General features: G+C 36.1%; 1 protein-coding gene across 6 annotated transcripts in view; it reads right to left on the bottom strand.

The window, feature by feature from the left end:
• LOC108701460 (partitioning defective 3 homolog B) overlaps window positions 1-12,972 on the bottom strand; it is a 653,761-nt gene that overhangs the window by 384,753 nt on the left and 256,036 nt on the right. For all 6 annotated transcript variants that reach the window (XM_018236176.2, XM_018236179.2, XM_041576955.1 and 3 more), the window contains exons 14-15: window positions 8,963-9,062; window positions 7,196-7,260 (exon numbers count right to left, since the gene is read on the bottom strand). In XM_018236176.2, the coding sequence (XP_018091665.1) occupies window positions 7,196-7,260; window positions 8,963-9,062 (165 nt within the window). The remainder of the gene's footprint in view (window positions 1-7,195; window positions 7,261-8,962; window positions 9,063-12,972) is intronic.

Here is a 12,972-nt window from a genome sequence, read left to right as displayed (position 1 = left end):
TGGGTCATCTTTTTCCAACACCCACATCTACTGCCACTTCCTGAATGTAAATATTTCTCTCCTTACCTCTGATATTTCACCCACAAATTCATATATAAAAAAAACACCCCTTCAATCTCTTCAAAACAAAAACTTGCACAGTATTTTCTTCAAACTTGGCATTTGCTGGCAACTAGTACTTATTTGTGTAACGTACCCCACCTCTTAGATTGTAAATTGTACAAGACACTTAACCTTTGAGCCTAACTCTAATTTTCATGCTGCGCAAAATTTACAGCACTGAATCTGTAAAAAGTGCTACATATGAGAGTCATACCTAGCAACAATAATTTTATACCATAACTTAACAGATCTAAACAACAATTTCTCACAAATTGAACAAACAGTTTTTGATTATGCTTTGCTCACAGTCTGTCTGTAAGATAGATTCAAGCTCCTCTATATTTATGTGATGGTTTCCCATGTGACCTATGCACTGATGCCTAACTTGACTTTGCAAATGCCTGTACAGGTGCTTTTGGAAATGACAGCTGCGCATGACCAAAGGTGAGTGAGAGGTAAGGTAAGCATTTTTGGCTGGGAAACAAATAAAGGGGAATTAAAAAGTGGGGCTCGATTGGTTAACCTACATTGATTTCAGATGGTCTTTGACATAGCCTGTGGTTTATTTGCAGTGTTGCTTGTACTTTTAAAATACACAGAAGAGGTATTTCAGATTTTCATTATTATTGGTAGAGTTATGGACATATATTGGTCTTTACTGTCAAGGGAATGGCCTAAGAAGCATTATGTCATTTTGAAATGATGTAGTCAGTTTTATACTCAATGGTCATTCCACTAACACATAATCAGCATTCAGCAGTGCTGAACAAGTAAACAGATCACTCTAAGGCTCAGTTTATTTATGCATTGCTGTTAAACAGGCATAGGGAAAAATTTATTTACAGACCATACAGTGAAATCACCAGTTATGGATCAATTTTAGGCAAAATAAATGTTCATACTTCACAGAAAATCTCTCTTTTGGCAGCAATTTCTTCAGGTAAATCAAAGTAATAGACAGGTATAGTACAAGAAAAATAAACTAGTCCATAGAAATGCAAGATATGTGCAGCCCTATAAGCTTGGCCGATGACCCCATACATATGAAGATGATGGGGCTCATGTTTTTTTTAACTAGTGATTGCCCCATAGTACAAAAAGTAAATATGTTTTTTAGGAGCTCCATATACAGAATAAATATGATAATATAACTGATGATGTGATCTTGAATAAAAAATATCAAAACATTTCTGTCCAGAAATCATATATATAAAGTTGAAACTAACTCTTGCAGTTTAGAGATGTGATGCTTCTTGTTTTCCTTTTTAAAAATCTATATTAAGCCATTTTACTTCATTTCTCACACGTCTTGTCATATTAGAATTCAGCATTCTTATTGCATGCAAAATTAAATTGATTACAATTGGTAGAAAGAGCAGGTTTTTACTATTAAAAATGGAATTATTATTCATAAAAAGCTCTATGATGTTTAGTTAAAGGAGAACTAAAACTTAACTAAATAAGTAGGCTAGAAATACTGCACAAGGCAACCACAGGCCTTTAGCAGGGAAGATCTGTGTCACCAAAGAAGCCCCAGTAGCTCCCTGTCTTCTTTTCTGCTGATTCACTGCACATGCTCCTGTCACTTACTGAGCTTAGGGACCAACTCACAATATACAGTACATATAGAATATAAATGTCACAAGGCTGATTAGTAATTAACACAGGTAATTACTACATGGCAGCACAGAAACCAGTGCATTTAGACTCTAGAGTTACAATTTAATAATCAGCCCTGTAGCATCAGCTTATATTAAAGACAAACCTCGTTTTCTGCTTGATAATTTACAACAACCCCTAAGCTTAGCTTCTCAACAGCTGCTCAGAGCCCACTGAGCATGTGAGTGTCACAGACACTTTCCAAGATGGTGACCCCCTGTGACAAGTTTGAAGTCCTGGATCATTGCTGCTATTGAGAAGTTGAAACTTTAGGCTGGTGCAAGAAGTTCAGTATATAAAATATTGTATTTTTAGCCACATTAATTTTTAGGGTTTAGTTCTCCTTTTAAAAGTACAGTAAAACCACGGTCTTAATTTTCCAAGGGGACGACATAAATTCTGGGAAAAAGATACCACTTGCCGTGGAAAAACCAGTGTTAATTCCAGGAAACCATAAAATCTGTGTACATAAAATAGGGGTTTAATGTAATTAATTAAATATTTGTTTTAGAATTTTACTTTGAGATCGTAAGCTCTTTTGGGCAGGGCCCTCTTTACCTTTTGTATTGGTTATAATTTGTATATGTAACTGCTATGTTCAATGTACATTCCCATTACTGTAGAGTGAAATGTTGGCACTTATAAATCTGTGTATATAATAATAAAAATAATAATATATAAGCGAAAACTTAAAAGGGATGAAATATTTGTATGTATATAACGGTTTCCCTCTTTCTGAGCATATTTGATGCAGCTGTACCTGGCCTGCATTTATGATGAAAAAAAGAAAGAACAAAGTCTATTAAGCACTTCCAGCTGGTGAGAGAATATGCATATACTAAGGCATTTTCTTCGCAATAGGAGACTTTGGGTTTTTTCCGCCGCTCTCTGGACACCCAGTAGCAGATTGAAAATGAAAGCTGTGGCCCCTGCAGAGAGCTCAGCTGGTACTGAATCATCAGAGATCGAGGCAACAGCAGGATGGATCACAACTTCCCCAGTTCATTGCTGGAGGTGATTGGCAAGAATTACACAGCAATATGTACATGGCCCCTCAAGGACCGCAAGTGTTTAAATGTAATTGGATGAGAAGAGTTAACAGCATAAGGCCAACAAAGAAACACTGGACTGAGCTGACAAATATTCACAGGCATTAATTACTGACATCTAATTTTTGCATAATATTATTACACCCATTACTATATATCCACTCATACACATGCCCATGCATGCACACTAATGATATAAATGCATATGATACACAAATAGCTTATTCTAGTGATAAAAATCCCCAAGGAACATGGATGCCTCAGAGCAGGAAGAATATTATAGGCAAAATAATCATGATATGTGCACAGCTCTAATACATAAAACTAATGTACCATGTCAAGAATCTTCCTGTATAAATTCACATGCAGAGCTGTTTTCAATCGGGCAGTGTAGAAATATTTGTTTCCATACAGATGTATTTATTGTTTATTTTGATGCCTAGAAAAACAGAGTATGGAGAAAGTGTATGTGAGCATGTGTATTTATCTTGTAATTGTTGTTGGTATCTTCACACCAAAACTACTCAAATTCAGCTATTATTATTATTAATATTGAAAATGTTATAATTAATAGTTTTATTTTGAAAGCACCATAAATGGATAGCATAGCAAAGTACTGGCAATGATATGATCTATTCAGAAGATCCCTTTTGTCTGTATATTTGTATTTACTAATAGAAAACCAACCTTTTCTGCTGAGGATAACTTTTAAGAACACTACAGGTATGAGATTTTTTATCCGGAAACCCCTTATTCAGAAAGCTCCAAATTACGGAAATGCCGTCTCCCATAGACTTCATTTTATTCAAATAATACAACGTTTTCTCTGTAATAATAAAACAGTATCTTGTACTTGATCCAAATTAAGATAAAATTAATCCTTATTGGAAGCAAAACCAGCCTATAGGGGTTATTTAATGTTTATATGATATTCTAGTAGATTTAAGTCATGAAGATCCAAATTATGGAAAGATCCATTATCCGGAATACCCCAAGTCCCGAGCATTCTGGATAACAGGTCTGTACCTGTATAACTTTTTGCTCCCTTGGGGTTGCTGAATTAAATCTCTCTGAGATATGGGATTTTTTTCTTTGTTACACCTTGGACAAGCTGTTCAAGGTATTAACTGTTTAGGATATTGTCTGGAACTTGCAGGTAATCTTCATACAAACCAATGGAAGATAAAGTCTTTCTAAAAAGCATCCATAGATGGGGGGGGTGCTTTTAGATTCCATTAAAGTAATACCCTATTCAATCAAATTACTATTTGTACCATTAATAGATAGCCAAATGCTTTTAGTGTGCAAGAAACACAGAACAGAATGCATGCTGGACTTGTAGTTACACTTCAAAAGGAAAATACTGTTTTATTACTTTACCTGAGAATGTAATTAGCAATGCAAAAAAAAAAATATGGCAGTTCACATATTTGTGCATTAACACAAACAGATAAGTTCTGGTCAAACAAGTAGCTGTATACTTCTGTTTAACTGCAGCAATGTATACTCAATTGAATTGTTTTTTGAACCTTCGGCATTGTACAAAGCTGTACATTTAAGTTCCCTAAGGCTTAAATGGTGTTTGTATAGTTTTGAGAGGAGGAAGGACCTTTCATAATTATATTTGAACACCAAAATCATCATTATCATTGGGTATTCCTAGCATATGTATTCTTTATTGTCACAAAGGGGGCCTTTAACCAGTTGTAAAAACCCAAAATGGGAAAAAAAATGTATGTAGCAACCATTCAAAACCATCAGGTGGATATCACTTGCGTTTGTTGTATAGGAATTTCCATGCAGGAAAAAAGTAGGTTTGGGATCTGTTATCCAGAAACTCGTTATCCATAAAGCTCTGAATTATGGAAAGGCCATCTCCCATTATCCAAATAACCCAACATTTTAAAAATGATTCAATTTTCTCTGTAATAATAAAACAGTACAGGTATCTTGTAATTGATTCAAACTAAGATATAATTATTCCTTATTGGAAGCAAAACCAGCCCGTTGGGTTTATTTAATCTTTACATGATTGTATAGTAGATTTAAAGTATGAAGATTGAAATTACAGAAAGATCTGTTATCTGGAAAACCCCAGGTCCCGGGCACTCTGGATAATAGGTCCCATACCTGTATAAGGCTAATGGCACAAGTGGGAAATGCCGTTGGTGAAAATGCCAAATTATAAAACTCAATGTGGTACACACACAAGGTGGATTTCAGCCCAAAAACACAGATGGGGCACATTTTCTGGCCCAAATCCAACACATGTACATGCTGATGCAATTTCTGTCAGTCCTCGCTATCTACATGGTTGAGAGAGCATTGGTGTCTTCTCCTCTGACTGGTGCCTGTTTTTTGGCACTTTGGACCCTGTCCCTACATTTGTAAATACATTTAGCAAGAGGTATTTTGGATCAACTACAACAGGTTTACAGTCGATAAAACAAGAATGTCATGAGCAGCAACTAAAGCCCCTGCATTTTAGATGCCAATGCCTAGAAGCATAGTCATGTGAAGGGGCTAGACTTATGATTATGTTTTTAGAGGGAAACAGGTTAGTTAGATCTCTAACACAGGGGCAGAAGAGACAAATGGATATTAAAAAACTAGTAGCTCAAACCTTTGCATACTCGTATTTTTTACAAAATAGTTGCCTCTTATGAAAGGGTCACGGCATTCAGCTTTGCTTAGAATGTCATGGTAGGATTTCCCACCTAGATGCAACCCATTTTTAACAAGCACAGTCACAAACCAGTTTTGAGAAGAAAAGAAGACCATTTGTAGCCAATTATATGTATAATGGCTGATGTACTGCAGGCACAGATGAGATACATACAGAAGTATTCTACTTACACATAATAGGGCCCTAGAACAAAGGAAATTGCTTTGTAGTACACTTAGCACAGTACAGAAATCCTTATGTTGTATACTACAAGCTGAGAGAAAGAAAACATTAGTGGTCATTGCAGCTACTTTGTATATAGATGGTTTGCTATAATAACAGCCCCTTTGTGCAGAGGGAACATAGACCTTAATTAGACTTCAGCTTTCTCAACCCCCTCTACAAATGGGTGCCTTTTAAATTACCAGAGCACAAAATAACTCTTATTATCATTAAGAATACCCTGCAGTAGCTAAAATGTTCCATGTGTTCTTTGCAAATGAATGGTAGAAATAGAAAAAAATTATCTTCTATCCAAATAAAACAAAACTCTTACTTTGCTTTCAACACAAAAATGTAGTATGGATGCCCCTGAAAATTATTTTATTATATCATTGAAAGTGTAATTGCTCAAAATGGATTCAAACCCATCGCACAGTTAGCTAAAAAGGCTATAAAGAAATTAAACAATGTAAATAGACATTTTCAAAGTTACTGTCCTAGTTTCTGGCAATTACACCAAAAGAACAAAGATAATTAAAACATAAATAGCAATTAACTCTGTTTCTGAACATTTAACTATAGAAAAAGTGTAATGAATGTAAATAAATCCATTTTAACATTGTAACTGTCATTGGCATCCTTGATAAATAAAGAGGCTTAATAAAACTAACCCATATGGGAGATATTGCCCCTTACGGAACAAATAAGGACTTTCCTTCCATAGACTGCCCTTAGCTTCATAGTGACAAGCCAGTTAGAACATGACTTTTAGGCATACAGTAAAGAAGAACTTTAAACTCTCAACCAAATGTTTGAATTTACAAGACTTACATTTTTCACAAAGAAACATACCGTATATACTCGAGTATAAGCCGAGTTTTTCAGCCCCCAAAATATGCTGAAAAACTCTACTTTGGCTTATACTCGGGTCAAGCGCAAAAACGGTCGCCGGCGCCTAAGAATATTCGCCGGCGCCTTAAAATAGTAGCCGGCACCTAAGAATATTCGCCAGCGCCTAAGAATATTCGCTGGCGCCTTAGAATAGTAGCCGGCGCCTAAGAATAGTCATCCAAAAACGAGATTGAAACTTACCAGAAGCTCCTGCATTTCTCACCCTCGGCTTATACTCGAGTCAATAAGCTTTCCCAGTTTTTGGAGGTAAAATTAGGTACCTCGGCTTATACTCGGGACGGCTTATACTCGAGTATATACGGTAGATGGGGCAAGAAAATATTTTCAAAATTAGCTTTTGGACTACATACATAAGCTTTTTCAGGACCAGAACTAGGGGTAGGCAGAAGAGGCACATGCCTAGGGTGCAAAGGTAAGGAGATGCCAGGCACATAGCTCCTCCCTCCCTCACCTGCAGGATGAGACTGTGAGAGCGTAAATGCGCGGGGAGGTTGGGGTGTGATTATGAACATGAATTGCCTTGTGTGCACTGGTGACTTGACCCAGCCCTCAGCTTTATTAACCCCTGGTTGTGCTCAGCACTTACCTATATCCATGCTTCTTGATGCTTTAATGTTCAGCGAATCAGTCGATTGAGATTCTGCTACATTCCTGTAAAAGGCCAGCAAACCATTTAGAAGCAAGAAAGTACAAAGAATGGCCAGTCACAATTACGTGACACTTCTTTAAAAGCTATAATATGATGCAAGCGCCCAAAGCACATCCTTTCCACCCACCCTTTTTTGGACTTTCAAGTTCAGAAAAGTGAAACAAAAGACAAACGTCAAATATATGCAATAATGTTTGAGGTTGTTATGCCAGTGATCCCCAACCTGTGGCTCGTGAGCAAAATGTTGTTTACCAACCCCTTGGATGTTGCTCCCAGCGGCTTCAAACCAGGTGCTTATTTTTGAATTTCTGGCTTGGAGGCAAGATTTGACTGCATAAAAACCAGATGTACGGCCAAACAGAGCTTCCTGTAGGCTGCCAGTCCACATAGAGGCTATCAAATAGCTAAATGCAACCGTTATCGGACATTCTCAGTGACTTTTTACATGCTTGTGTTGCTCCCCAACTCTTTTTACATTTGAATATAGCTCATGGGTTGAGGACCCTTGGGTTATGGTATAAAAAAATAAACATATGACAACACACACACTTTCCTACCTATGCATGCGCTACCATAAAGCCTGCACACTAATAAATAGTATGTATAATGGCACTAAGAAGTAGGCAAAGGGCAGAGAGAATGATGTTATCTATAAATGTTAATTGGTTGTGAATTGATAGGAAAGTTATTGGAGAGGGACTGGAAAATTAATCCTCAGAAGTGTGTTCTATTGGTTTAAATACTGCAGTTCAATCTTCTTACCATGATGTCAATGACTGAAAGGTAGGCATATTTGGAGACTTAAGGAAGTACTATCTCATTTAAAGCAATATAGTAAATAAGATAAACAGAGAAGCTGTTATGTAAATATGTTAATACAATATCTATCTATCTATCTATCTATCTATCTATCTATCTATATATACATATGTTTTGTTGCAAGTTTCCTTTTTATCCAAGTTCTTTCTTACTTCTATGCATTCTGGTGTTATTCCTGGACATCCTTATGTTTCTGACTCTCCAAGCCCTGACTTTAAAGATATTACCACTTAAAATGATATTATAAGTATAATGAAGTAATAAACTAGTCTCATATATAATTGAAATATTGAGAAATGTAAGAAACTTTTTTTCATTTGTGGCCTTCTGCAGGGTCTAATAGGACTTCCATTCGATAAATGAATATGCATTAGCAATTACAGACACATGCAGTCTTCTAGAGTTACAAATTAAGTTGTTAAAGGTAATTTTATTTATACAGAAATCATACAGAGAGGAGATGACACTCACATCTGTGTGCACTGAAACAATTTTAGAAAATTACTATACCATGACAGCCATTTTACAAATCACGAAGTATACTTAGGAAGATCAAGTGGATGTCAGAAGGAAATTAATTTTTGAATACAATCTAAAGAAATACAAGTAATAGAACACATTGTTGCATGTTGGCAACACAAAAAGTAAAAAGATAAACAATGACTTCAAACAACTATATATGGAGGGATGAACAATGAGGAGTTCCTGTGGCTAAGATGATAAGCAAGGCAAGATTACATTGACCGAGTTAGACAAAAATACGCAGGCTGAGAGCAGCGGAGACCTTCTGCCCGTGTGCCTACAGCCTTAAATTACTTGACACAATTAAATTAATGTTTTCATAGGAAAGAAAAAACAGAGCAAAGACAGAAATCCATTTCTTACCTAAGTTTAGGAGATTCGACAATGATATGCTCCTTTGGATAAGGTGGGATGGGGGGTGGAATTTCATTCTCTGAATTCTGATCATTAAATCTCAATGAATCTGTGTATAGAAATGGAAAAAAATGTAGATTGAATGCAAGTATTGCAAACTGGTGTACCTCTCTCTTTCTGTCGATGCAGCCCTGCCTGCATTTGCCAATGTTAATACAGTGAAAAATATATTTGATCTTCATTTCAAACTATACAGATAGATATGTCTTTTAGATAAAGGATTTAAAGATTGCCAAACAATTGGTCATAATAAAGGCATTTCTAAGAGTCCCAAGCTCATCACATGACCTAGAGTTAGCTCTCTCTACTATTAATATAAAAGTTCACAAGTTAAATTAAAAAAGAGGCTGCACAAATTAGATCACCATGGGAGGTGTGGCAGGAGGTTTACCCATGAACTCCTACAACAATGTGCTCCAGACAGACAAGGCGAAGATAGTTATTTGGCCACAGTGCCAGAAGACAATTCAGCAGATGAACCACATAACAACTACAAAGCATGGTGGGGAAAATGTTATAGTTTTGGGTTGCTTTGCTACAAAATGCAAGTGCAGGTCACTATAACAGAATGCACTAAAAATTCTTCATGGTGCTAAAAACTCAACAGAAAGTGGGCATTGCAACATGACAATAACCATAAACATTCATAACAAAGTAAATGCATCAAGTAATAGTTGAAAAAAATAAACAGAGGGCCCTGGAATGACCACATCAAAGCTCAGATCTAAATCCGTTTGAGATGCTGTGGGGGGGGGGATTTAAAATAATTCGTATAAGAATCCCTTAAAACACTGCACAACTGAAAAAAAACTTTCAATCTTCAAGAGAGAGAAAATAATAAATAATAAAACTTGAAGAGAAGTGTGAAAATAACCACATTTGCTGGAAAAAGGGAAGCACAACCTATACCTATGGCGATTCTCTTAGGATTTTTTCACTTAGGTTTTTAATAGATTTACACAGTGATTCAAATTATGGAAAGCCACTTTATCTGAAAAACGCCTGGTCCCAAACACTGTGTTGATGTCCATACATAATATATCTGCTATAGGCAAGCTAAAAGCTCACTACATTAACACCATAAATGGCTGAATTCTGACAATGGCTCATTTTGTTCCTACAGGTTTCTGTTTTGAGATGTAAGAGATAGAGAGCCATACAGCAGGTGGATAGATTATGTTACCTCTCTCTCTGCTGCTGGCTTAAGAGATCCAAATGCAGCTCATTATCTTTGCAGAAGTAGCTGGTGGGGCACCAGGTGCTATCAATTAGGCACTTCCCAGCAATTAGCCTTATAAACACTAAGTCCGCTCAGATATCAACAATCAAAATATTATTCCCAAGCAATTCCCTCTCCAGATTTAAATCCTTCTCATAGTCAAGATCATGTCACTTGACAGGAATGTTTAAATGTTTTGTGGCATGCATTATTAAGTTGAGCTTGTAAAATCTAATTCTGGTGCTTTTCTCCTGCTGTTTATCTTGTATCCCTAATGTTGTCCATAAAGCTAAAGTAGGCAATGATTTACAGGAAAGGATCCATCCCTTGACTTTGGCTTGGAATTTCACTATACTCTGGCAAGGGGAAATGATAGCAAGGCTAAAACTGATGATAAGAAGGGTTAAATGGCATCAGTAAGGAGAGCATAAATGAGAAGAGAAAAAAGGAGGTGGTAGTGTGGTAAGCCCGGGGCCTGACACTCAAACATGGAAGAGATTGCCAAAGTGAATTGAATCAAATGAAGCTGCAAAATACCAGGGGGTGTAGTTGTTGTGGAGAACGTATACCTTACATGCAGAAACATACAGGACAAAGAACTTTGTTCACAGGCAATACTCTGTTTAATTGATCCTCAATTAGTGTTACTCCCACCAGCCTCAAAGCAAATCATTTTCAAATATAGGTATTGGGCCTGTTATCCAGCTCGGGACCTGGGGTTTTCCAGATGAGGCTTTTTTACATTATTTTGGGTCTTGATACTTTGTCTACTGAAAAGTCACTTAAACATTAAATAAACCCAATAGGATTGTTTACCTTCAACAAAGATTAACTATATGCTAGTTGGGATCAAGTACAAGGTACTGTTTTATTATTACAGAGAAAAGGGAAATCATTATTCAAAATTAGAATTATTTGATTCAAATTGCCTTCAAGTAATTTGGAGCTTTCTGTAAAACTGGTTTCCATTCCTGTACCTGGTTTGTAGGCCTAATACACATTCTCCAAACAGACTCCAAACAGAGCCTTCTGTAGGCTAGCAGACCACATGGGGATACTAAATAGTCAAAGGACTTAACTGGCAACTTTGAAGAAGTTGTTTTTAATGCCTGTGTTGCTCTCCAACACTTTTTACATTTGAGTTTGACTAAAAAGGATGGGGACCCCCAAGTCTTTATGGCCAAATGGAACAGTCTCCTTAATTGATGTTGATGGTATAAAATCCATAGAAAAACTCTACATAATACAATTTCCAGCTGAAAGTGATAAAGCAATTGAAAAAAACCTTTTAATCACATTTTTTTTTAAATCATGAGTGTTAATGTTTAATTTGCTTTGTTTTGGATACATATTCCATGTGATGTGATTAGTCAAGCTTCTAAAGATATCACATTTTGTTCAGGAGGAAACAGATACTGAATAAATTACATTGCTTGATTTTAAACAGAGGGGTCATATTTTGAAGTCATATTCCAGATTTCTTGAGTTTACCAGTGTGACATATGTTTCTTCTAATCTCAAGTGCTTATCTTGTTCTTTCTCCTTCCAATAGCTTCTCCAAAAGTAAATATGGCACAGATGGGCTTTGGTTTTGTGCTATTTGATCATATGTTAGATTCTGCCTTTAAGGACACCCAAAGGATTAACAAAAAGATTGAATATTCCTAAATTGTGCCATTTTCCCATTATAAAAATAGCATAGAAATTATATTTTAAAATGTTTTGAGTGCTAGCTGTGATATATCCTGAACCTAGGCTACTCTAATACACAAAAGTCAACACAATTTAAATTATTGCTAGACACAAAAGGACCCAGGAAAATAAGCCGACAAAACTTAAGTGATCTAACAAAAAGCAGATAAGAAATTGCAGAAGCAGAACAACTTTCATTCAAAAATTAATATACAATTAACGTAAAGTGAGATTGCTAATTTTCGGGCTGAGAATTGTCTCTTTGTTTTAATTAAACAGACTCTGAAAAACAAGCATTTTACTACTAAATTGTGGGTAGCACATGGTAGTTTCTATGTTGGCTGAAAGTGTGTCTATCACATGCTGATAGCATTTTTGTATTATAGATTTTTATTACATACAGTATGGGTACCTCCATGAAAATAATTTTACATAATGGGTAGACATCCTACTTAAAGGAAAACTTAACTTAAAAGCTTAAAAAGGGAGTAGGCTAGAAATGCTAGAAAAACCACACCACTTTTAGCAGTGACCTGTGCCTCAGAAGATGCGCCCAGGAGCTCCCCATTTCTTTTCTGCTGATTTACAGTAAATCTGGGCTATTGTCAGTTACCAGAGTTTAGGGATTTACACACAAAGTCATGATAATAGGCTGTTTAGTAATTAATGGAGGTTGGAAAAACCTGTCCATTCTGCATCATAAATAATCATCCCTGTAACATCAGCTTTTGTGACAGACAAACCTCATTTTATGACACTAAAAATATGTTACATAGGAAGCTCCTGTTGACAACTGAAACGGCATACATAATTATTGTTATAGGGTTGCAGAACCTTTGATCTGGTATAAGTTCAGTATATAATACAGCATTTTTGGCCATATCCATGCTTCAGTTTTCTTCAGTTTGCTTTGGGATTCATAATAGCCAGATAGGCTGCATAAGTCACTCAAGGCTCACTGCTTCTTACCTTTTCCAGGACATATGCTTAGGCTTATGGCATACATTCAACAAAACAATATAGAATAAAAGAGCAATCTGCTCCTAAT

This window comes from Xenopus laevis, chromosome 9_10L, assembly GCF_017654675.1.
Source record: "Xenopus laevis strain J_2021 chromosome 9_10L, Xenopus_laevis_v10.1, whole genome shotgun sequence".
Lineage (NCBI taxonomy): Eukaryota > Metazoa > Chordata > Amphibia > Anura > Pipidae > Xenopus > Xenopus laevis.
This window is presented reverse-complemented; position numbering and strand designations above follow the sequence as displayed.